The sequence below is a fragment of the Populus nigra genome, chromosome 5, assembly GCF_951802175.1.
Source record: "Populus nigra chromosome 5, ddPopNigr1.1, whole genome shotgun sequence".
NCBI lineage: Eukaryota > Viridiplantae > Streptophyta > Magnoliopsida > Malpighiales > Salicaceae > Populus > Populus nigra.
Window position 1 is genome coordinate 4,895,057 of NC_084856.1, and position 24,136 is coordinate 4,919,192.

Consider the following 24,136-nt stretch of genomic DNA (forward strand, 5'->3'; position numbering starts at 1 on the left):
AGTTAGATTGGTGGAAATACTTGTATATAAGCACAAGTTGTAAGAAATGTAAGAAGCAGGTAATAGAAAGTTGAATTCTGTAGTTGCAATTCTCTCCTCCTCCTCCTACTATTTTTCTTCTTAAAATTTTTCTTTTTTTGCTGTCAAGGGAAACCTGAAAAAATTGGTTTCAGAGCCACCAGTCCTTAGCTAATCATTAATTAATGTACACCAATTAAGAGAAAAAGCATGGCATAAAACAACAAAGTAAAGATATTGGAAGAACATAGCAAGAGGCTTTAATGAATATATAGATGCATAACATTCATCAAGAGCTCCAAGAATCGATTGCTTGCTGAGAACTAGAAATAATGTTGGAATAAGTGAAGAAAAAACAGGAAAAAAAACAAAACTAACCTACAATGAAGCAGCTTCAACGACTACACTAAAGTCATTCATGAGCAATCAAGAAGCATATAAAAAAGGAAGGGGCAATCTAATATCTGATGGACTGGTTCATACTCAAAGAGGGTATACTCGCGATGAAGGTATAGAGAAAACCATGATATTCGAAGAGTGAGATACAATATGGCATTTCCTAAGGCGTAATTGCCAACTTTCTAGGGTGATAGTCCATGAGGATGGATCAGAAAATGCAGGAAATTTTTTCAGATTCATTTGACACCAGCACATACATCAATGAGCGGAAATAACTTCCCTATACTTAGAAGAGACGGATAAAATTTGGTATAAAGGGTTCTTGCAGGGAGGTGATGATATGAGTCATTGATAATAATCCACGAGAGCTATTTATACGAGGTTTGGTAATAGAAAAGATATGGTGGAAGAATTCAATAAACTAGTGTAGAATAAGGGGTATAAAAATATGCTGAGATATATGAAGAATTAAAATCTTTAATGCATACCTCGAATCCATCACTATCATAATCATACTATATCTTAAGTTTCATCAATGGATAAAAGAAAGACATCAAGATCTTTAAACCAGTAACACTAATACATGCTTTTGGTCAAGTTAAATGGCAAGATGAGTCCAATCTTGTCTTAGCTAAAAATAGTATATTCACATAGAATAGAATGGATACTTCATAAAACATAGGAAAATATTTGGGTGTTATAAATTAAGTCGTTAAAGACCGAAAAACCGATTAAACAGAAAAAACCGAACCATGAAAAAAACCGATTAAACCGATTAAAATTTTGAAAAAACAGACATGTTTGGTTCGGTTTTATAAGTCTAAAACCAAAAAAATCAAACCGAACCCAAACCGAGCCCAACTAGAAAAAAACCAAGCCAAAACCGAACCAAACCGAAAAGACGGAGCTAAACTGGAAAAAACCGAGTCAAATCGGTTTGAACCGGTTTTTATCCTAAAAACCTAAATGAACTGAAACCGGTCGGTTTGAACCAGTTTTAGTTTTTTTTTTAAAAAAATTAATTAAGTTATAACAAAAATAAATCATAATTTTTAAAAAATAAATCTGAATTTTGAATTATTTGATAATTTAGAAATTATTTCTTATATATAAGTTATAACAAAAATGATTTGAGCTAAACATTTAAACGGCAAAAATCGAAAAAAAAAAAACCAATTGTTTCATAAAAAGAGATAATATAAGTTGATATTAATGAGTTAGAAGTGAAAAAAATTGATTTTTGATTAAAATAAATTCTAAATTCAATGTTATAACAATTTTTATATTAAAGTTAAGAGTTACTTATAATAAAAATATTTCAAAGATTAAGAATAACTTAAATTAATGTGCAATAATTATATCAAACTTAAATATTAATATTAGAGCCACTTCTAGCTTGCTTACTGACGAGCATCCCCCCTATCTGCTTATAAAATAGGATATTTTCTTCACGAATTACGAGTATCATCAGATTATACAAGTTAAAGATTAAAATCAACAAAAGTGAGAGATTTTATAAAAGAAAGTGAATCAGATTCCTCACCTCCCCGTATAAAAAAAATAAAATAGAACGTATTTGTTTTTGTGATAATTATATTTTTTAAAAATATATTAAAAGAATTAAAAATATATATAAAAAATCATGGTACCGTAATATTACTTTGATAAGTGATTGCAGGCCTTATAGCTATTGACTGCAGAGTGTTATAATCACAGGCTAATCATTGTAGAATAATAATCTCCATCAATTTCAACCAGAGCACCCAAATATTATTCCCTTTGCTTTTTTTTTTTTTTTTACAAAATTTTGAGGAAAGTTTTTCCACAAACAAAATCATTCCACCTTTTACTGTATAAAATATAAAAAAAAACACCACAATCTTCAATATCCATGTCTGTCATCCATTCAGAAAAATCCCCACATCAAAAGCCAAACACACCTGACATTTTACCTGCCTCTCCCTTCCCACTTTCTCCAAGACACGTAGTTTTTCCTTAGATCTCTCTCTTGCTGTTTGATGAGCAAGAGGGCCAAAGAGCTGCAGAGAGCCAGAGACAAGGCTACAAGCACCAAGGGCTTGAATTAAAACCCCTTTGTAGTAATTGAAGTCCTCTCATGATCATTGCCTCTCAGTCGCCACAGCTAATGAAGATTTTTTCCATGCTTCTGTTTCTGCTATCTGTTCTCTCCCTACTCTCGCAACCTTCTGACTCCACAACAATACTCGTAGACGGTTTTTCAGAGTGGAAAGATCCTAATGTTTATATAGGAGACTCCATTAGTGAGCACTTGAAAACCCACCATTTTTTAATTTCTTTCTTTCTTTGTTGTTTTTTTTTTTTCGTTTTTTGTGCTGCAAATTGATATCATTACGTTGTTTTTTTATTTTCTTGGCTTCTCTCAGTTTTCAATCACAAGTATCGCTACAAGTTGTACATTTTCCAGAACCAAAGAGCCTTCAGCCTCTGCAACTTCACTCAAGCTACGCTTCTCACCAAGCCCAATTCCACCTCCTACACGGTACTCTTCTCCCTCTCTCTCAACTCTAATTACAATAATGTACAAAATCCCATGTTTTTATACATGCATATTAGGCTGCTATAAGAAATGTCTCAAAATTCTTTGTTCCTGATGACAACAATTACCAATTTCTTTTCACAATGCCAAGAATTAGCTCAAAAAGTTAAGATCTTTTACCCCTTTTTCCCCCTTCCTAGCTCAGACTATAAAATGTGCTAACAATTTTTCATGTTCAAAATGCAAATAACTAAAGTGGCATCCATCACGCCCTGGTTTCTTCTACTTCACATTCAACAACGGCTCTCTAAAATCCTGCAATCACGATTCACAAAAAGTCTCCATAAAAGTCTCTCCATCACCACGGCCGCCAGTACAGCTCCCTCCAATGGCATCAACTCCAGTTCCAGCACCAATTCCAGGCGACATTACGGCATCTCCTCCTGCGTGGCCTTACCATCCTCGAGATGAAACAGCCTCTTCCCCTGCTCCTGCACCTAGCGGTAGTGCTGCAAGCTCCCCAATGGAAACAGTGCCAACATCAATGCCAGATAAAAGTGGCGGTAGTGGCATCCCTTTTATTAATAGCAATCCTGCTGTTCCTTTGCCTACTGGTGAAATTGATTCTGCGACTATTAGGCCATTGTCCACCTCCGGCCATCATCAACCGGTATATTCCTTCTCTCCTTTTATAACTATTGTAAAATATATTTTGCATTTTATTATACTGGATTTAGTTTATTATAACAAGAATAGGCAAAACATAAAAATATTAGCATAGATCTTTTTTTGTTTTGTTTTGAAAAAAGATAAATTCAAACCAATTCTTAACTTTTATCACAATAATTAATGTACTAATATCAGTAAATACTCAAGCAGTAAAGTGTCTTTCAATTGTTTTTTTTTTTAAATGTAAAAAGAATATTGGGTGTGTTGTATATTATGGTGGACTGGTCTTGATGGGGGTGTTCTTTTTGGTTGTGGGTGGAAATGCAGGTGGCAGTGGGGTTAGTTGGATTTCACGGGCCTCTAATTTGTGCTGCTTTTCTGCTGCCGTTGCTGTAAAACAGAGGAGGGACAGAGCAATTCGATGCAAGTTGTGTAAAAAACATCGGTTTGGAGTAGTATATAATATATGCATAGTTAAAAAGAGTCCAGAGATGATGATGATGATGATGATGATTATGTTTTGTGATGACCCTACTTTGGAATCATCGGCTCTCTTCCACTTTTGCTTTTCGACATGCAATCGATTACCACTCCTTTTTCTTTCCTCAATTTTGTATATTTCAACGGAATTGAAGCTCCGACACACCAGCAGGCTGCTGGGGTTAGGGTTTTCTCTTTCTAATATATATATAAATTATGATGACTTCCCACCATAATTATCTTATACCCTACGTGGGATTTTCATTGTGTATTTTTTACTATTTATTTTCTTATATTTTACCGTGGTTAAATTGTGTAAAATGTTATATTTTTTCAATTTAATCTTTAATTATTATTTTATTTGTCTTCTCAAAACTGTTTCCTTTCTTCCCTTTTTATTTTGTCTTAAATGGATAGGTTATTTTTTTAGAATAACTCAATAGAGAGGCCAAGTTTCAAAAGAAGCAATTTTAAATGATAATTGTGTTTCATGAAATGTTTGGGAGGCAAAACTTTACGGTGTTTAGAAAATAATAATTGATATTTTATTAATTATTTTATAGATTTATGTTAAACAAAGCAACTGATACAAGGAGAAAAGATAAAATAAAAACTATGATTCATAAAAAAATAATAAGAATAACTTAATATTGGATTTTTTTTCTCTTACTTGTTTTTCTTTTTAAATAAACTCAATAAATAATTAATAAAATATCACTATTGAATTTTGAGCACCATAAAATATTTTGGTTTGGGAGTACGGTGGTTTTTTTTTTCAATGTTTTACTTTAAAAAATATTAATTTAATATTTTTATAATTTTAAAATATTAATGTAAAAAATAAAAAAAAAATTATTCTTATATATTTTTAAATAAAAAATAATTAAAAAATATATACATGAAAATAATAAATACATTTTGATTGGTTCCGTATACACCGGAGCCTTAGATTTTCCTTTGATAAAAGCAGGGTAGCATTGACTCATAAAAGAAAAGTCTGAGAGAGAGGAAAAAAAAGAAGAAGTTAAAACTATGGTGGACCCCACGAAAAAAGTGGTTTCATATTTCAATTTTCACCTGGACCGAGAACCACTTTCTCTCTTTTCTCTCCTCAAAATAGAACGCATAGAGCAACCGCTGGCAGCTAGAATTTCTTGATGGTTCTGATTTTTTTTTCTTTCTTTTTTCTTTCAAGAGAATAATATATATATATATATATATATATTTAAAAAATTGTATTTCATGATAAGATCGAATGCTAAATGTCAATCCAAGGAAAATATCGGAAAAAAACACCAATATAATCAAATTCACAGGATCCAATTCTTTTCTTATGTGCAATAAAAAATAACTTCAACCAATTAACAAAAATTAAATAAACACAACACATAAAATCTTTATGTGAAGAACTATGGTGTAGAAAAAATCATTGAATCATAGTCCATTCAAATTCTTTTATTAATTCAATTAATATTACCATAATAAAAATAAATTTCATTGACAAAAAAAAAAAACAAGATAAAGATCAATAGTAACCGGATCATTTTGATTGTCTCGTGTGAGAATAGTGTTTGTAGCTTTTTTTAAATGTAGGAGTGCAAGTGTTACTTGCTTGTGTATCATTCTGTCTTATTTTTTCATGAAACTGGATTTATTTTTATACACTCCTACACTTAAAAAAGAAGCTTATTTATTATAATTCAAATCCTAATTTAAAAAAGTAAATTTAACCTTTTATATTTTATTTATTAGTAATTGAATCCTAAACTTTTTAATTTTATAAATTATGCTCTAAATGACATTAGACTTCCTGCATCCCTTACTGTGACACTTGAAAGATCTTCACTAATTTATGTGTGTGTTGTTAAGGTGGGGTTTGGTACCATTATATATTGTTTTATGGTTTTTTATTTTTCAAAAACTAAACAAATAGTTTTAAGTTTTAGTTTTAAAATTCAAAATAGATTCTATAGTAAAGAGTAGTATACAATTGAGTCCATAAACGTCACAACAAAAAATTCATAGGGCCCTAGTCAAAAAGGAAAATATAATGTTTAGATGATTTAAGTGATCCATGAACAATCAACGATTTAAATTCAATCCTGATGAGAGTAATGGACTACGCATTCTACTTTTTGTGATTTCTTAAAACTAGTCGGTAGCTTTTTTATTCACTCTAATTATAGTTTTTTTTAAAATATTTTTTATTCAGAAATATATCAAAATAATATATATAATTTTTTAAAAAATTATTTTTGATATCAGCACATCAAAATGATCTAAAAACACCAAAAAATATTAATTTAAAATAAAAATAAAATAAAATAAATTTAAATTTTTTTAAAAACGTTTTTAAATACAAAAACAGGCATGATTGATAGAAATAAACATTTAGAAGGTGGGGGAAAATGTTACTAAACGTTCCCTAAGTGTTTATTCTATTAATAATAAAATAGAATAAAATCAATAATAACCTTTAATAATTTGCATTATTCATTTAATTTCAGGTTAGTTTGACAGACTTATCTGGTGTTTGTTTTAACAATTAAACCGTGCTTTTAAAAAATATATTTTTTTATTTGTAATTAATATTTTAATGTTTTTTTATTATTTTAATGGGCTAGTATTAAAAATAATTTTTTTTTAAAAAAACAATATTTTAATATATTTATAAATAAAAAATATTTTAAAAAATAATTACTACTGGAATAACGAACACTAACTCAAACTCTAGTTTGAAAGTGCGTTTCTGAATAGAGAAACAAGAATGCATGAATCAAGAAAGATTAATATTAGGAAAGAAATTAAGGAGTGGACGTGGGGAGAAAGAAGAAATATTTACCCATTGATACTTAGTTTTGGTGTCCATTGAAATTGACAACAAGAAAGTGGGAAGGAATTCAAGAGAAATTTATTTCCTGAATGAAGGATGATCGAGTTTATGTGATCAAGTGTGATGAGGCTTGTTTGCAACGTGGTTCACAGGGTGTTAACCCTTGGCCAAGTCATATTTCAGTTCCACACTCTGGTATAAAAAAGAGCCGTTAGCTTCCCGCCAAGGTGAAAACACACAAGAAAAGCAACCGGCTTTTAACTGTTTATAACAGATTATGGAAATTCAATATTAGGAAGCAATGAATATGTGCCTTTCTTATGTACACACTTCAAAACCACCATTCATTTCTTCTGTTGCTTCGTTGAAATGCATTGCATGTTTCATCATTGGCTATTAATTCCATCTCAATTTGTCTTTTTTGGAGAGACAAATATTCTAAACGAGCCATGGAGTTAGAACTGGGACTCAAGATCACCCATACTAGAGATGATATCACCTCCTTCACCGGCCTTCGGGTTGCTAAAGACCATGCTGGTCCTCTCTTCTTGTCTAGAGAAACCGAGACCATGTTCACCCTTATTGCATATCTCACAGGTAATCAATGTTAACACTTCCGAATCTTGTTGCTCTTATTGCTGTTGTGATCATGATGGATATTGTGATTAGAATTTGGAGAGGTGCAGGTTTTAGAAAGGAGAATATTGACATCAAGATTAGTGAAGATGGTAATCAGATCACAATCAGTGGGAAGAAGCCAGTTCAGGAGCTGGTGCTGGTAGGGTGGATTATGCACAAGAAAGAGGTTGAGTTAAGGGCATTCAGCAAGGCTTTTCGAATCCCTCATGGTGTCATTTTGGATAAAATCAAGGCAGAATTCAGTGACCAAGATTTGACTTTGACGATTACTCTGCCGAAATTGGTGAAAGGAATTCGTGGTGTTGGGATAGAGGAAGTGAAGGAAGAGGAGGTTGATAAAGGGAGAGGTGAAGCTACACAAATCACAGCGGATAGGGCTCCGGAAAGAGAGTGTAGAGAGCCCGAGATGAAGAAGGTGGAAGAAATCGACCAAGTTGTGCAAAAGGGGATGAATACAAGGGAAGCTGAAACAACAAGAGCAGTAGCTCTTGAGCTTTCAAGGAAAGAAAAAGATAATGAAGCAGCGAAGGAAGAAAATATAGAGCCCAAGATTAGAACAGATGAAGAAACTGCTCAGGTCAAGGAGCAGGCAATTGATCAAGGGCAATTCAAGGAAGTAGAAGAGGTAGCTGATCACATGTCCGGTGAAAGAGACAATAGCAAAGAGATAATACTGGAAAAATCTGCAGAGCCAAATATTAAAAGCAAGGAAGAAAGTGAAAAGTTTGTGGAACAGAAGGTTGATGCGGGTGACAGAGTGCCTGAAAGAGTTGGAGATACAACGTTACAAAGGAAACCTGAACCTAAAGATCAGAGCGAAATAGAAGAAGCCACTCTTGAAAAGTCAGAGCCTCCTGCTACTGCTACCACAGCTACATATCAGGAAACAACAATCAAGGACTCTAAGCAGTTTAAGCCAGAGAAAGAGATTGAGCACCAAGAGCCAAAAGAGCCCACTCTAGGTGAAGAAACGGAAAGCAAGGAGCTTCCTGGTTTGAAAGAGCAGTGGAAGAAACAGGAAACTCCAGAGGCCAAGAGCGCGGATGAAGAAACATTGCCAAAACATCCAGAGCGCAATGAATTGCTACAAGCTTTCAAGGATCTAGTGACTAAACAACCAGAAGCGTCAAACCAACCATCATCTCAAGCTAATCAAGAACATGCTGTAGAAGAAAATCACCCAGTCAGGGCTGAAATATCACAAGAATCAGTAAAGCTGGGAACAGAAACGAATGTTCAAGAACCAACGACACCTGGACCTGATCAAGAAAAAAAGCTGGCAGATAAATCAAGAAATGATGAAGCCCAGGAAATCAAAGAAGCAACAACTGATGATGTTGTAGAAGAGCATGAATTGGTAAAGGTGAAGGATCTAGGTGAAGGAGCAACAAATAGAAAGAACTCTGTTTCAAGAGGAACGAAGTTATTTCCTCCTCTTGTTGTTGCAGGGTCGGCCGTTCTTGTCTCTATCATAGTGCTTGTCATTAGTTGGATTAGAGCTAAGAAAAGGTGAATTATATGTAACCGAGTGGGCTTTATTTTCTTTGTTATTGTTGACAGCAATAAAATGGAGTGCATCAAAATAGTCAATCCGCTATAGAACAGGTTGAAGTTTGGCATGCGTATAAACATGCCATTGGAGCACATCATATTCGTGCATGATACTGTTCTTATTATTTCAGAATTACAGCTAGAATTGCTACAATACGTAAGAATTTTTAACTAGCACTAAGCATCAAGTTGAGACTTGCCTAATTATTGACTTAAATCCGAAAGACCACATATTGTGTTTCCCGGATAAAGTAAATCTAATTCAAAGATACTGATACTGCAATGAAATGAAGGTGTGCTATTTTGTTAGGACTAGAAAGTCTAAGACCAACTACTGCACAAATATTCTCGGTTGCGAAGAACATAGGCTGTTTCTGTGCTATTGATAAGCATGCATTCCTAACAAGATAGCTTCAAGAGACCCTTAATTTCCGTCATCGACCAAGAATGAACTAAATATTCAGTTACATCAATTGGAGAATGAAGGTAATTTGCTACGAGTTTGACAATCCTTCTACACATTCAGCAGTGTTTTTGAGAGTTCCAAGTTTTTATTTCCTGACTTCCTGCTCTCCATTCAGCAGTTGTTGAGGGGTTTTTGTAAGAGTCCATTAATACTGTATTCATTGCAGCATATCGTTAATAGAAGTTCACTTTCATTTATCACGGAGCTAAAAGATGGTAATAAATGACCAAATAAAGAGCAATTATGTTACCTATAGATCATATCAGCCAGAGAAATGAAATTAATGGAAGAAAATCAACTGAACTCTCCTGGTTAATTGGGAGAGACAAGCGACTCCACAGAAACAATACACACCATGTGCTAGCAATATCATGTGTGGTGGCTGTGTTTTTTCATTAGGCCCATGCAGAGCCCAGACACGTTGTGCATCACAAGATGCCTTGCTCAAAGTTCAGTATAACCTGCATAAGATTTAAAGAAGGGCCATTATTAGTTGAATAAAATAGAACGACACTCTTTTGTGCTGTTACAGGGACCAGTATCGTGCCGGCATACGCCACTCTTTTGTGCTGTTACAGGGACCAGTATCGTGCCGGCATCTCCACTATTTTCTCTAGTTGGGATGTAAATGTCTAATCTGCTCTCTTCAGGATGTAATGTTTCACCAACCATGCCCGTGTTGCATAAATAAATAAGAGGGTAGTGATGGGTTGCTAAAGAAATTTCCTTTAACAAACATTGATAAATAAGTTATTGGAGAGGAATAACAGGATTTAATGCTTCAGAAATCTATTATTTTCGGCGAGGCGAACTTTTTACAGTAGTAGACAAGAAATGGCCATCAAATGGACATGGTTGAATCAAGTAAACATAGAGAGCAAGCAGTGTCCTCAACAGTACTCAGAATTAGGCCGCGATTGATATGTTTTATTAACTGTTACCGATCGTATGCCGAGGACTCGTTTGTCTCAAGAGTTTCAACCACTGAAAGGCGTCAATTTAATGCTTTTCAGTGCCCCTTTCTGAGACAAACACGCTCTAAGTCTCCACAATTTATACATAAACTAATCAGAAGATTGGGTAGATCAATTATTTTGCCGACAAACCACAAACTAACACCTGATAGGCTAAAGACCTAAGGTACTAGTGGCTAGAAATTCAGTTCTTAACGATGTTTGAAGCCGCAAGAGGGTCACTGGAACTTGAGCCCATGGCCTAGTCTGGTATCCTTGAGGGGCATTGTGAAAAGAGTAAAGAAAAAGAAAAGAAATACACTATGGCCCTAGTTTATCAGGGAGATATGGAGTGGTAGTAAAAGAGCAGAACAAGTGTAAATGGCATCTTGTATTTGTAGAAATTCGATGAAGTGTATTCCTCCTTGAAAAACACTGGAAAGAACGATTTTTCTTGCAAAGGAAAGGACAGAATACGATGTAAACCAAAGAGCGAACATGGACCCCGTCAGAAGACAAGAAGGGATAAGAGGTGGGGAAGCAAAAAAATAAGAGATGTGCAATGGAAGCTTTCGTAGCCCAAAAGGTCAGAAACTCTTAACAATGAAGCAAAGCATCGCTAGCTGGTGGTTATAACATGGGAGGGGTGGTTCTTAGATTACAGGTACGAAACAAGGCATTTGATTTGCATTTGCTGTTCTGTACCTAAATTGGAATTCTTACCAATTCAGTACGGTTTTCTGCACATAAAATCTACTCCATGTATAATTGTATATCCATTACTAACCTAAATAAAAATAGAGACTCATCAACCTAAGATACAAATTTTAAATTTGTTTCTATTACAAGTTTTAATCTTTTCAGAGTCACTAAAAATTTATATAATTATTAATTTTAGAATTTATGAGATTAATCGAGATATACACAAGCCGACTCGAAAACCAACATTAATCTAAAAATAAAAAAAGAAACTCATTAGAGAGTCTCATCAAGTGCCGTGGCTACCCTCGTATTGGTTGTTCAAATGGAGTAGATCAAGAATGTAACATTTCTGTTTTCTAGATCGAGGCAGGGTAAAAAGAAAAAAGTTAATTGTGAAACAGGCTAGTATAAATCCCCCCCACGAGCATATTGTGGTCTTCACAAAATATGTTGGGAACTTGGCCGGTGCGAAATTGTTCCTGGCAGAATAAAATTCAGAGGACATCAAAGGCATAATGTGTCTGCATCAGAAGAAAAAAAAGAGAGCTCTGGAAAGTCTTAAAATGCCTTTTATTCTAGACAAACAAATTGCTGAGATTCCATTCTAGATGCAAAATGTGTATGGGGTCAAAATGCTAGAAGTTTCAAGGGCTCGAGATCAGACTGAATCAAAGTCAACCACAACAGCGGATGCCACCAATTAGTTGTTCTAAGATATTATGCTAAGATATTTAACTATTTTGCAAATTGCAAGAAGAACAATATAAAGATAAGCCTCAGAAGAAGTTCAAATGGCAGCAAATCAAAGTCAAATGAACATCTTAACTAATATAGAAAGCTAGAAGCTTGACCTATTACACGTAAGACCCACCTCTGTGACAATGAAAGCAGAAACACCAATATCCTGCGGTAATTTATTGGTGGTCAGAAATTAATCAAGTAAAAAAGAAAACTTTGACATGGAATTCTTTAGTCTTTATTTGCTCAAAAACAAAATAATGAAATCACTGGAGTTATGAAAAAAATGAGGATACAGAAAATGGAGGATAAACAAGATCTATCCGTGTCCTCATCCACGGACACAACAACTGTAAGTTCAGATATGGGCAAATGCTGACATTTTTTATGAATGTTCAACCAGGTCATCAATAGATGCAACATTCCCCAGTTGAATCCTTGATAGAAGGTTGGGAGAGGAGCAGGTCTTGTGAAGGCGATTGCCCATATTACAATGTCAAGAGATCTACAAGTGTGTGCAAGAGAGGGAATGGATAAACAAGACTACCTGCAGGCTCAACAGAACTTAGATATCAAAACAGAAAATCTCATCACATTAACATGTACAAATGCTGTTTCTTTTTATATCAACTTCTAGCTATATATAAATTCTCCAAGGAGATCACAACGAGATAAATACAATTATTGTTAAGCTTGTAATGACCAAAGATCATAACTCTAAGCAATTAAGTCTCACCTTTTCCAATACACAAAAGAGTATATGTATACCTTTAACAAAAAGCAAATCAAAATCAAGAACAGAAAATCAGCTACAACAGCAAGATGCATTTTCTACTGAGAAAAATTCGATTATACAATAGCAGAAAAGCTGTAGATCAGCAGCAACCAAGTGCTGCAAACATTTGCCCCAGTTTCCATATCCTACATTTCTTTACACAGCATATATATTGCCCCATAAATACAAGAAAATTCTCCTTTCCTTACCCATTTATTTTCAAACCATGCCTCAGAATCATTCTCCATACCTTCATCTGCCAAATCACAAATGGCCCGTCACCCAAAACATTACTCGTGATTAGGCCTTCCCAAAGAATCAAGCCCTTCAGTCCGGCTGCGAACAATCCTATGAAACACCTCTCTCACTTGTCTTTCCAAGGGATCCAATCCCTCCTTTAAAACCTCACAAACATTTGCCAATTCCATCACTTTTTGCCTCACCTCTCCTCCTTTTTCCTCTGTTAATGGAAACTGGACCCAATCCGTCAATTCGCTCATACCCCTCGTACACTTATCCATCTGGTAAAGCTCTCTCAACAACCCACAAGCATTCCTCCTATCCCTTTTCCGCGACTCCTCCAAGATCCTCTCGTGCAACGACAAGACCGATTGAGCCCACGGGAATTGCCTAGGAATGGAAAAATGCACTTGCAATCCTCTGTCCTGGCACGGAATCGCAGCCACAAGTGCCCACATTACAAAAAGCAAAATCGTGTTCATAGAATAAACAGCCACCGCAATTCCTTTAGTGGCCACAACTTCATTTCCTCGTGGCACAACCAAATTATTCCCAATTGCCTGTATCTGCCTGGCTGCAGACCACGACCGCGACACGCTCCACGACAACGATCTAAAATGCCCAAGATTCCTATGATGCTGATCTCTGGACGAAGCTTGTTGTCTTCCAAAAGACCGATTTCTTTGAGCCAAAGTAGATGCAGTCGAATCCTTCTCGTCCAACATAGAAATTGACAAATCAATCAAAGCTTTTTTAGCACGACGAAACTGACCTTCACCAAACAATCTTTGATCATCCAAAGCACACAAAACAATCTCCAAAAGCTTCTTCCACTCTCTGATCTGCTCAATTCCATCACGAATCGCGTTACAAACATCCAAAGCCTTGACAGTCCGTTCAAAAAACTCCTGAATTAACCGGTCCAGCGGCGGTCTATGGACCAACGACTTGTTATTGAACAAAATCACTCGAAACTCCTCCTGACAACAGAGGAAAGAATCGAGAAGTTTCCGGATCCAAGCTAAAGAAAGCAAACTATCAGGTCCGACCGATGATAAATCAAGAAATCGGTCGGTAACTTGTTTCTGAAAGGCATCGAGTTCGAGCTCCAGAGTTGAGGTAGTTTGAGGAGAGTCCATAGAATGGACCTGGTCGCGTCGGAGACTTAAAATAGAATGTCTAAGTGATGCCGACGAGCTTTGATAGTCGGTGGCAGGCATTATCACATCAAAATTGATTAAAGACGAGAGGTGGAGGGTGATTTTAGAGAGACAGAGGAAGAAGATGAGGGTCTGCGGGGTTTGATGGCTGTGACTGTGAGAGAAACCCTAGGAGCGAGGGGGTCATATATATAGGGAGAGAAATGGACCGCGTTTCATGTTAGTTGGAATGAGAGAGGTCTAATTAAACGACATGGTTTTCTTAAATAAAAATTAACGTTCTCTCAAATTGAGGATTTTATGTTTCACTTTTTTTATAATATTCTTTCCTTTTTTTAACAAGTAGTAAGTAAAGTTTGGAGATTCTTACAGGAACAACACACGCAGCGGACACGCCTTTAGCTAGTTGGTTAGCTTTGCAAGTGTTTTTGCTTTCTTTGTAATGGATTTTGGTCTCCGTTTAGTTATGTTAAAATATTTTATATTTTTTGGTTTTAAATTAATATTTTATATTATTGTGATAGTTGATATTAAAAATAAATTTTAAAAAAATATTATTTTAATATATTTAAAAAATATATTTTAAAAAACAATATTTATCACATTCTCAAATATTATCTTATTTTATTTTACAGTTTTAATTAGTGTTATTCCTCTCCAACCGAGTCATTTTACATTATTATATGATAGGGTTTTATATGTTATGTGATTTAAATGTTATTTTTAAAAAAAAATTTATTTAAAAATATATTGAAATAATATTTTTTAAAAATTTATTTTTAATATAATATAAAAAATTATTTTTAAAAAAACATGTTGCTAGCAGCGGAACAAACACAGCCTTCAAAAGGAGGAGATGGAAGGGTGTGATGTCTGCCACGTGATGGGTTCCGGTGAGGGAATGTAGAAGACGGAGTCATTTTAGAAAGGGGGGAGTGTACACGTGGAAGATACAGCTGAGTCTTCGTTGGCGCGTAAGAGTGGAGAGCTAGAGAGAGGGCTTGGTCTCTGATTGCATCTAGAAGAGAGTGACTGACGTGTATTGTTTTCTGAACTTATAGGACGAGATTACCCCTGCCTGTAAAAGCATGTCAATTGGCTTTTATTTCTTTTTTTTTAAAAAAAAAAAAACCCGATCGTTAATCCGTTATTAGCAAGTCTCATATTCGTTGAAAACTGATTTCAAATAGTTTTAAGCTTAATAGATCCATTTACCTATCATATGGTATGGCAGTGAATTCACATAAAAATGAAAAAAGTTGAGGTGGGTAAAAAGTAAATAAAGGGAGATGATATAGACTGGACCGGCCTAGAATATATATATATATATTAATTTGAAATTAATTTTTATGTATTAATGTTAAAAATAAATTTTAAAAACTAAAAAAATATTATTTTTATCTAATTTCAAATAAAAAATATTTAAAAAAAACAATAGTTATAATAATAATAATAATAAAACTCGATGATAAGGTATTAAATTAATGCAAGATTAGTTTTAGGCTCCTCCAGGATGAGAATCCCTTGTTTCGTACTTACATTTGTTTTGTACTTATATTCAACGTTTCTGGTTTCGTATCTGGTACGAAATGATACCCTGTTAGGAGGCTTTTAATACGTGCATAAAAACGCGCACGGTCATTTTAAGTGTAAAATAATGAAAAAGAGAGTGTATAATGGGCTTTTAAAAAAAATATTTGCTGTTGTATTTGTTTTTTTATTTGAAAAAATATTTTTTAATTTTTTTTTAATTTTAGTTTGTTTGGATGTATTGATGTTAAAATAAATTTTAAAAAATATAAAAATTATTTTAATATATTTTTAAAAAAAATACTTTAAAAAACAATTATTATTACATTTTTAAATATTATTTAAATATTATAATTTATTTTTTATTTATCTATGTTTAAAGAAATTATTTTTTTTTATGCAACTGAGATAGTAGAAAAGATATATTTTTAGTTATTACCAGCATTTATGTTCGCTCTATGCTAGGTGATTCATATGAGTGTATTTAGAATTGTGGTTGTGATTGTTTTTTAAAATATTTTTTATTTATAAATGCATTAAAATAATATTTTTTTAATTTTAAAAAATTATTTTTGACATCAGCACATTAAAATAATCTAAAAACACTAAAAAAATATTAATTTAAAGTAAAAAAATAAAATAAATTTAAAATATTTTTAAAATATTTTTGAAACAGAAAAAAACATAAATGATAGCTACAACATAGTCATCAAAGATCATCACAGTAGTTATGTTTCAATTAAATTTAGTTTAAAATAGCCTTGCCTTGGAATTTCTTCAAGTCTTTTCATAATCTCGTAAATGTTGCAAAAAATATAGCAGTCATCCCACCATTTAGACAAACTAAATTAATTTTAAAAGAGAAAAAATCAATTAATTTTGAGTGAACAAACATGAATTTTCTATTACTGGTAATAAAGCAACAATTTAAAATTCTAAGCTCGATAGTTGAGAAATCCTCAATGGAAAACTGCAGATGTCAGGTAGCAACCAAAACAGGCCTAAATTCCAGCGGTAGATTTTCATTACAGTGGTTCTACACTTCATCACAATTTCCTGTAACACTTAAACTGGAGCTTCAGGCTCAATGTGTTGGTATGTGAGCACAACGTCGTATGGGTCTAATTTTTTATTATTATTTAGATGGATAGATAATAAGTTGTTTGTTTATTTGTTTTTTTTTAAAAAAGCACATGATGCGTTATTTATAAGTCTAGTTTTTAATTATCATAGAGGTGGTCAAAAAATCAGGTAGTGCATTTTGTTGTCGTAAAAATACACACGGAAAAACACTCTAATAATCTTAAAAAACCAATTTCCCAACTCAAAAAAACCCCAGATTGGTTTTTTAGACAATATAAAAGCTAAAATAATATCTCAATAGCATTCCTTTAATTAAAATGAATACTTTGACATCAAGTTTTGTTATTTTTATCAGTGAAATTGGACCATATTAACCTCTTTCTTTATTTTACTGTTTTATAGAAACTTTTTCTCTCTTCTTTCCCAAACTAAAAAACTAGAAGCTGAGAAAAATAAAGTTTTTGACTAAATTATTCAATTGCCAAACTAAAGGGACAACAAAAGATGTTTTAAAAAATAATAGGCAAAATTAAACGAAAAAGCTCTCACGCCATTTTTTTTTAAAGGTTCCCATTCTTTTTTTCTTTAATTTTAATCCCCTCATTCTCAATCTTTTTTAAACAATAGAATTGATTTGTTTTTGTAAAAGCAAGCATTAATAGTTTTTTTTTAAAAAAAAATTATTATTTTTTTTATGTCAATTTTGATCCTCTTATTTTTAATTTTTTTAAAATAATAAAATCAAATTATTGTTCTTAAAATTAAGCATCAACCGGATGTTGATACAATTTTTAAGATCTCAATAACCATACAAAAAAAAAAGACAAATCAAAATAAATAATCAATTCCAAGTTTCAATCAATATAATATTGAAGAAACAATGATGATGATGATGATGATGATAAAAAAAAAAAAAACATTGTTTCAATTCATATTTTTTATGATGTGGGGTAACAATATTTTCTTCATATATTTGAAGTTTTTAGTGGATCCTTGACCCATGCTATGTCATTGGGTTAGATTATTTAATTAAAAAAAAACAAAATGTAAAGGTATTGGTAACATAAAAATATCAACAATGATTTAAAAACCTATGCATATTAAACAACATTCTTTTTAGATGATAACATATCAAACAATACTATTTTTCTTTTAATATTAAGACAACGATATATCGGATCGACTTGGTCTAATCTTGACTAACTTTTTTTTTAATTTTATTTTCTTTCAACTTTTTAATCTTTCATATTTGGTTCCCATTCTTTTGATTACTATTTTTTTATTTGAAATAATTTATGATTTTTTTTTTAATTCTATCATCCTTCAATTTTTTTATTTATCAGATTTGATCTTTATTCTTTTTAATAAACGTGAAAAAAATATTAATTATTTACTTTCCAACTTATTTTTCACTATATTGAAAAATATTAAAAAGTATTTTTCAAATTAAAAAATAATTTATTCTTTTAGAAATCTATTTTCTAAAAAATGTTACTTTCCACATACGGAGTCTAAATTATACGTTGCAAGAGAACCTCCCTTTCCTTAACAACAAGACCACCTGCCTCACGGGTGGACTGCCGCTATCTACAGGCATTGAACTGGATGAACATGAAACATGACTAGGTGAGCATAGCAGTGTGATTTTCTGAGATAGAGAACGAGTTAATTAATAATTTAATATGACTTAATTCTCTATTCTTTTTTAGTAACTCTTCTTATTTTGCACATGTTAATTTTAGCACATCAACTAATTAATTTACGTGTTTTTCTCAACTAATTAATTTTAGCATATCAACTTGATCGGTATGATTGAATAGGAAAGTTCATCCATTACACAACAAGAAAGAAGGAAAAAATCTCTTCATAAATTTATTTTCTAGAACAAGAACAATGAAAAATAAAAAATTTAAATAGTTCATATTTTTATCCGCCTTGACGACATTTTTTTTAATATATAGGCATTTTAATTTTGTCTGGGTTTCAAAAAATTGTATAGTTTTAAGACTCTATTTAATATTATAATAGCAGTTATTTTTTAAAATATTTTTTATATAGAATGCATTGAAATACATTTTTAAAAAAATATTTTTAATATTAATACATTAAAATAATTTTTAAAAACTAAGAAATTAAATTAAATAAAAAAATATTTTTTCACAAAAAACTTTCCAGCCAAAAAAATCATCATAAATTCAGTGCAACTATAGAATTATTTTAATTTGCTTAAGTGAAAGAAATATAAATTTTGATTTGCCTTTCTTTTGGAGGTTTCGAATTATTTTAGTAGGTGAACTGTTATTTTCAATAGAGTTCTGAATACATCTTTCACCATACAACCATTTTTTCAACCAGCAGAGAAATTTGACCGTTAGATTAAAGTTCTCTCTCTGTATGTACACACCCATAAGGCTGCATTTGTCTTGTATAATATTTATTCATCGTAGTGATTAGCTAATAAAAACATTTCTTTTGAACCACAGCCAATGCATGCTCAAATGTGTACAAATAGTTTTTTCCTCCGTTCTAAAAATAGTATTCATCACAAGCCGCATGCCTACATTGTGGAGTATGCTACTCTAAGGACTCATCCTCTAATTACTAATTATTTTGGATATTTTTTAAAATTAATACGGTAAACATAAAAAAATTAGTAAAATAATACAAATTATTTTAAAAAAATTTGATGATTCACCAGACCTGAATATGATGGTAAATGATAATAATGTTGTTGATGATGAAATCATACCTCATGCTCCTAATTTTGGAGATGTTTTTGGGTTTAGTTTTGTTGTTTCTAATGATCGGGTATTTGTTATAGACGTATGTCAAAAAGGTCTGAAGTTGGAGGTTAGACAGACATTCAATAGTAAAATAAATTGGTTAATGCAATTAAACGATGTCACATTGCACATGCTATGGAAGGGTCGGAAGGTCGTATTTTATCTTCGTAATACCGACGAAGAAAACAAAATCCACACAGTTGCATCCCGGTAGTTAAATGTTTGTTGCTCTGGATTTAATACCTTTGAAGAGAGGTTAATTATTGATGATATTGTGGCAGAGGACGAGGCCACTAAGGCAAGTACAAGAGCTAAATTCAGTCATGCTACTGCTGAACCTGAATCATCTATTAGACGACGTAGATGTAAATAGATAAATGAGTTATGTTTAATATTTAGGTATTACTTGAATATTGTACTATTGAATTATTTTTATTTATTTTGCATGTATATATATTATTGTTTTGCATTCTTGAGGCTACTTGTGATTATGAAATTTAAGAATTTGTTAAGTTTTCCTAGAATTTGTTGATCGAGGGCTACTATGGTTTTTTATAGGTTTTTTTAAAACGGGACAGAATTTTGAATATAGTATCTATATAGAGGAAACTTTGTCCAAATTTTGTTAAAATTATAAAAATTTTAACTCTCTAAAATCATAAAGTAAATTAAATTTTAGATTAACAAAAACTATGATTTTATAAATTTTTTCAGGCTCGAAACACAATTTTTTTTTCTAAAACTGGACAATAACCAAAATGGTTCGACCATTTTTGTTATTGTTCAACTATTTTCTAAAATGTCTAGTTGTTTCTCAAAATGATTTCCTAATTGATGTCATGATTTTCAACTATATTATGTTAGAAATTTACTGACTATGAGTTTCTTCATACTGATATCTTCAATTGTACTTTTTGTCTAAACATTCCCATAGTTTTTTTTTCCACTCTTGATTGAACTATACACATCATAAAGTGTATTATCTAACCCATTTAAGATATAGTTCTTACACGTGAAATTAATATGACTCTGTGCATCCACAACTACCATAATAGTAAAGTCAAATTCATTTTCTGATGATTTTAGCATTTCTTCAGTCAAGAACTTTATTAAGTATAAGGTAGTCAGATAGAATAATATATTTTGCTACCACCTTTTAAAGTTTAATCCATTGAATTTTTAGGTTTCTACTATGCATCAAAGAAGGTGATGGTGGAATCATCACTACCGAAGTAGTACTTACTGAAGCAACAATGGTTGGCATAACCAAATCTTGAGTAGGAGTAAAAGATATGATACAATCTATATATATATATATATATATATATATATATATATATATATATATATATATATATATATATATATATATATATAAAAGCCAATAATATTTATAAATAAATATTTCGGCTCCACGAAAACAAGTAATAAAAAACTATAATAAAACAATTTAATAAATTAAAATATTTAAATTATCCGAGATAACATCAACATGCACTCCCTTTTTTCAGTTACGACGATGAGCTCTATTTTGTTCATTATGATATGTTCAATTATCATTATTTCATATGCAAATTGTACCATATACAAAAATAGTATTGTATGAATAATATTTTTACTAAATAAGTTTCTATAAAAGATTGGAGTGGTTACAAGCAGTCTTGTTTAAAACTCAATCTTTTAATATAGAACTTCTTAGACTGTATCCAAGGTTGTCAAAAATGATTTTTTGACACGACACGGAACATACAATATAAACTCGACTCGTAAACTCAAATCGTAAAATCGGAAGTAAAATTTTTTAACTAAAAATTGTAAAATCGCAAGAAAAATATTTTAAACAATACAAATATCCAAACATCTTAAAATAGATAATTCAAATAAAAGTAAAATAAGCAATACAAATATACAAATATTTGGTAATATCAGCTTTAAAACCTTATCGCATAATACCATATCAAGTAAATTCAAGAATGTTGAAGGAGATTATGTTCCTCAATCCTCACTGTTCTGTTTTTACACTCAAACAATTGCATATTATCATTTCACATTCAACTTGGCTAATTCACATTCAACCTGGCTAATAGCAGGATTAGAGCAATTATTTTTTGTTACAGTTCTATCATTTATTCACGTTCAACCTGGCTAATTCAACAATGTAAAAATTGTACAAGCCAAAGTCTCAGCAAATGATGCATTTTTGTCAATAAGAATAACAACAAAGATGTCGTGCAAGGCTCTTAGCATCCCACCAAATACAGTGCCAATTGCCAAAAGAATTGAAATGTTTGTTTCCCGGTATTTAAACTATAGAAGTATGGCAGGTGACAACATGTAATCTAATGATTTACAATTCACAAAAAAGCAATAGAAGCACTGCAAAAGGCATTCCAATCCAAGACTGACCTATCTACTAATACACATTGAGAATTAAATGCAAAATATAAAAAACCTTAACACATTGAGAACCAGCAATCTTAGTTACAAGAAATTACAACACACAAAAACAGCTTAGTTACAAGAACCAACAATCTTAGTCACAGAATACGTAGACAAATTACATATAATTAAGAAGCTTAGTTAAAGATAATGGAAAGTGGCCTTGACAAGAGTGCAATCCTATAATGCTTTGTTGCTTCGTTGTCTATGCAAAATTGCAAAATCTTTAACACCAAAGCAAGCAAGATCAAACAGAGTATAGGTGAACAGAGAGCAGTGTAGCACCACTCCTCCTCTGAAAAAATACCCAGCAGCAAACCAAGTAAAAGTAGAATACCCAGAAGATAAACACAGATTCACAGAATACCTAGATGATTTTTGTCTCTAATCACCACCATTAGACAGAAAAAACAAAGCTTGGGATTGGGAATCAATTCTTACCTTCGCCTCACCAAGAATGCTCCGGATCGGGGAAAAGTGATTTCTTAAATTGCTGGGGAAAGGGGAAAGGAAAAAGGAAAAAGGAGTTAGGTCACGGAGACTGGGAGAGTGGGAGATGGGGACTTGGAAAGAGACTGGTGCTACGGTGCAGTGGTGCTGAGTCAAAAGAGCATTTGCAATTTTGCATTTCTAATTGTCTGCAACTCTGCATTTGCCATTTGGTGAAGTGAAAGTGTGAAACTGTGAAAGTGAAATTTTTGGTAAACTCGTGAAATCGCTATGTGTTTTATGTTTTTTACGAGTCAACCTGTTTTTATACGATTTTGATTGAGTCAACCTGATTTTGCTGGTTTTCGAGTTTCAACCCCGATTCTACACGTTTTTTGTGTTTTAACTCGTAAAATGAGTTAAAACACATTTTAACAACCATGACCGTATCTATTCACCACACTAATCTTTTATACATATGAACAATAAGGTATATGAGAAAAATAATCAACTAGATAATTGTCGAAATATGAAAAACAATTTTAGAACATAAACTATAACTTTAAAATAAAGTTATATAGCAACCTTCTAAAATTAAACAAAAAAAGAAGGAAAAAAACATAACAAACCAAAAGGATATAGATTAAAACATATAGAATTAAAATTAAAACTATATGTGAGAATATAGAAAATTAAAAGAAAGTTAAATTATAACTTAAATTTTAAAGATACTAAAAACCTCTTTCACAATTAATCTATATTATTATTATTATTATTTCCCACAAGATTAACTAAACAAAGTCTAACATAAAAAATAAAGCCTCAAGATTGTTGTCAAAATATATTGTATTATATTAGACTAGTGAGTAAACATGTTTAATTTATCATAACAAGAGCATACAAAACATAAAATATAGTTCAAGGTAAGCATAAAGTGCATATAATTTTAAATATAAACATGCAAAATAAAATTCAAGACAAGCATGTTTTCAATATATTATAAGTTTGAATACATACTTAGTATGCATGCTAGTGTGTGTGATATATATATATATATATATATATATATATATATATATATATATATAAGATCTAAGTTCTAGCATGCATGCTAATAATAAAAATAACAATACTTAAATTAAAATAAAAAATAATACTTATTTATGGAACCACTTTTAAAGAATGAAACTTTTATTGTTGTTAAAGATGAATCATTTGTTTTTAAGGTTTTATTGCTCCTCACTTGTACAACTAAGATGTTTGCAATATGTTTTTCAAGATTTTAACACCACCACCTTAGTTTAGATGCACTTTGAAACAAGATCTTTAAATAAAAATAAAAAAAATCAAATATTTATTAACAAATTATGAACTCAAGCTTTAAATCTGGGAGAAAAAATCAAAGCATAAAAGGAGAAGAAAAACATTAAAAACAAGGTGAGGAAAAATACGTAAAAATATATTTAAAAAACATGTTAGAAAATTTTCCTTCACTTTTTTTATTGTGATTTTTTAAAGTTAAAAAGTAAAAGAATTATTTTTTACTATTATCAACATTTATTTAATCATTATAAATCAAGAATTAAATTTAAAAAAACACTAAGATTTTTTTAGTAAAAAAACTAAGAATTTTTTAAGATTAGCTTGTTATTAACCTATAATTTATTTAAATCATATTAATTAAATAAATCTTCAATACTTTATTGACGCATGAATAATTCACAAGTGCAT

The 24,136-nt window shown here is 31.5% G+C and overlaps 3 protein-coding genes across 3 annotated transcripts; 2 read left to right on the plus strand and 1 right to left on the minus strand.

Moving 5' to 3' along the window:
* Nucleotides 1–2,309: 2,309 nt before the first annotated feature.
* Nucleotides 2,310–4,444, plus strand: LOC133693949 (early nodulin-like protein 18). The gene is made up of 4 exons (XM_062115335.1): nucleotides 2,310–2,699; nucleotides 2,823–2,938; nucleotides 3,192–3,605; nucleotides 3,932–4,444. The coding sequence occupies exons 1-4, from the start codon at nucleotides 2,534–2,536 to the stop codon at nucleotides 3,998–4,000; spliced, it is 765 nt and encodes a 254-aa protein (XP_061971319.1). The 5' UTR covers nucleotides 2,310–2,533; the 3' UTR covers nucleotides 4,001–4,444.
* Nucleotides 4,445–7,065: 2,621 nt separating this feature from the next.
* On the plus strand, nucleotides 7,066–9,202 carry LOC133694669 (uncharacterized). Its single transcript, XM_062116297.1, has 2 exons — nucleotides 7,066–7,514; nucleotides 7,604–9,202. The coding sequence occupies exons 1-2, from the start codon at nucleotides 7,367–7,369 to the stop codon at nucleotides 9,067–9,069; spliced, it is 1,614 nt and encodes a 537-aa protein (XP_061972281.1). The 5' UTR covers nucleotides 7,066–7,366; the 3' UTR covers nucleotides 9,070–9,202.
* A 3,569-nt stretch (nucleotides 9,203–12,771) lies between these two features.
* On the minus strand, nucleotides 12,772–14,369 carry LOC133694670 (protein BYPASS1-LIKE-like). The gene has a single exon (XM_062116298.1). It carries the CDS (start codon nucleotides 14,199–14,201, stop codon nucleotides 13,032–13,034), a length of 1,170 nt encoding a protein of 389 aa, XP_061972282.1. The 5' UTR covers nucleotides 14,202–14,369; the 3' UTR covers nucleotides 12,772–13,031.
* Between the last annotated feature and the right edge of the window lie 9,767 nt (nucleotides 14,370–24,136).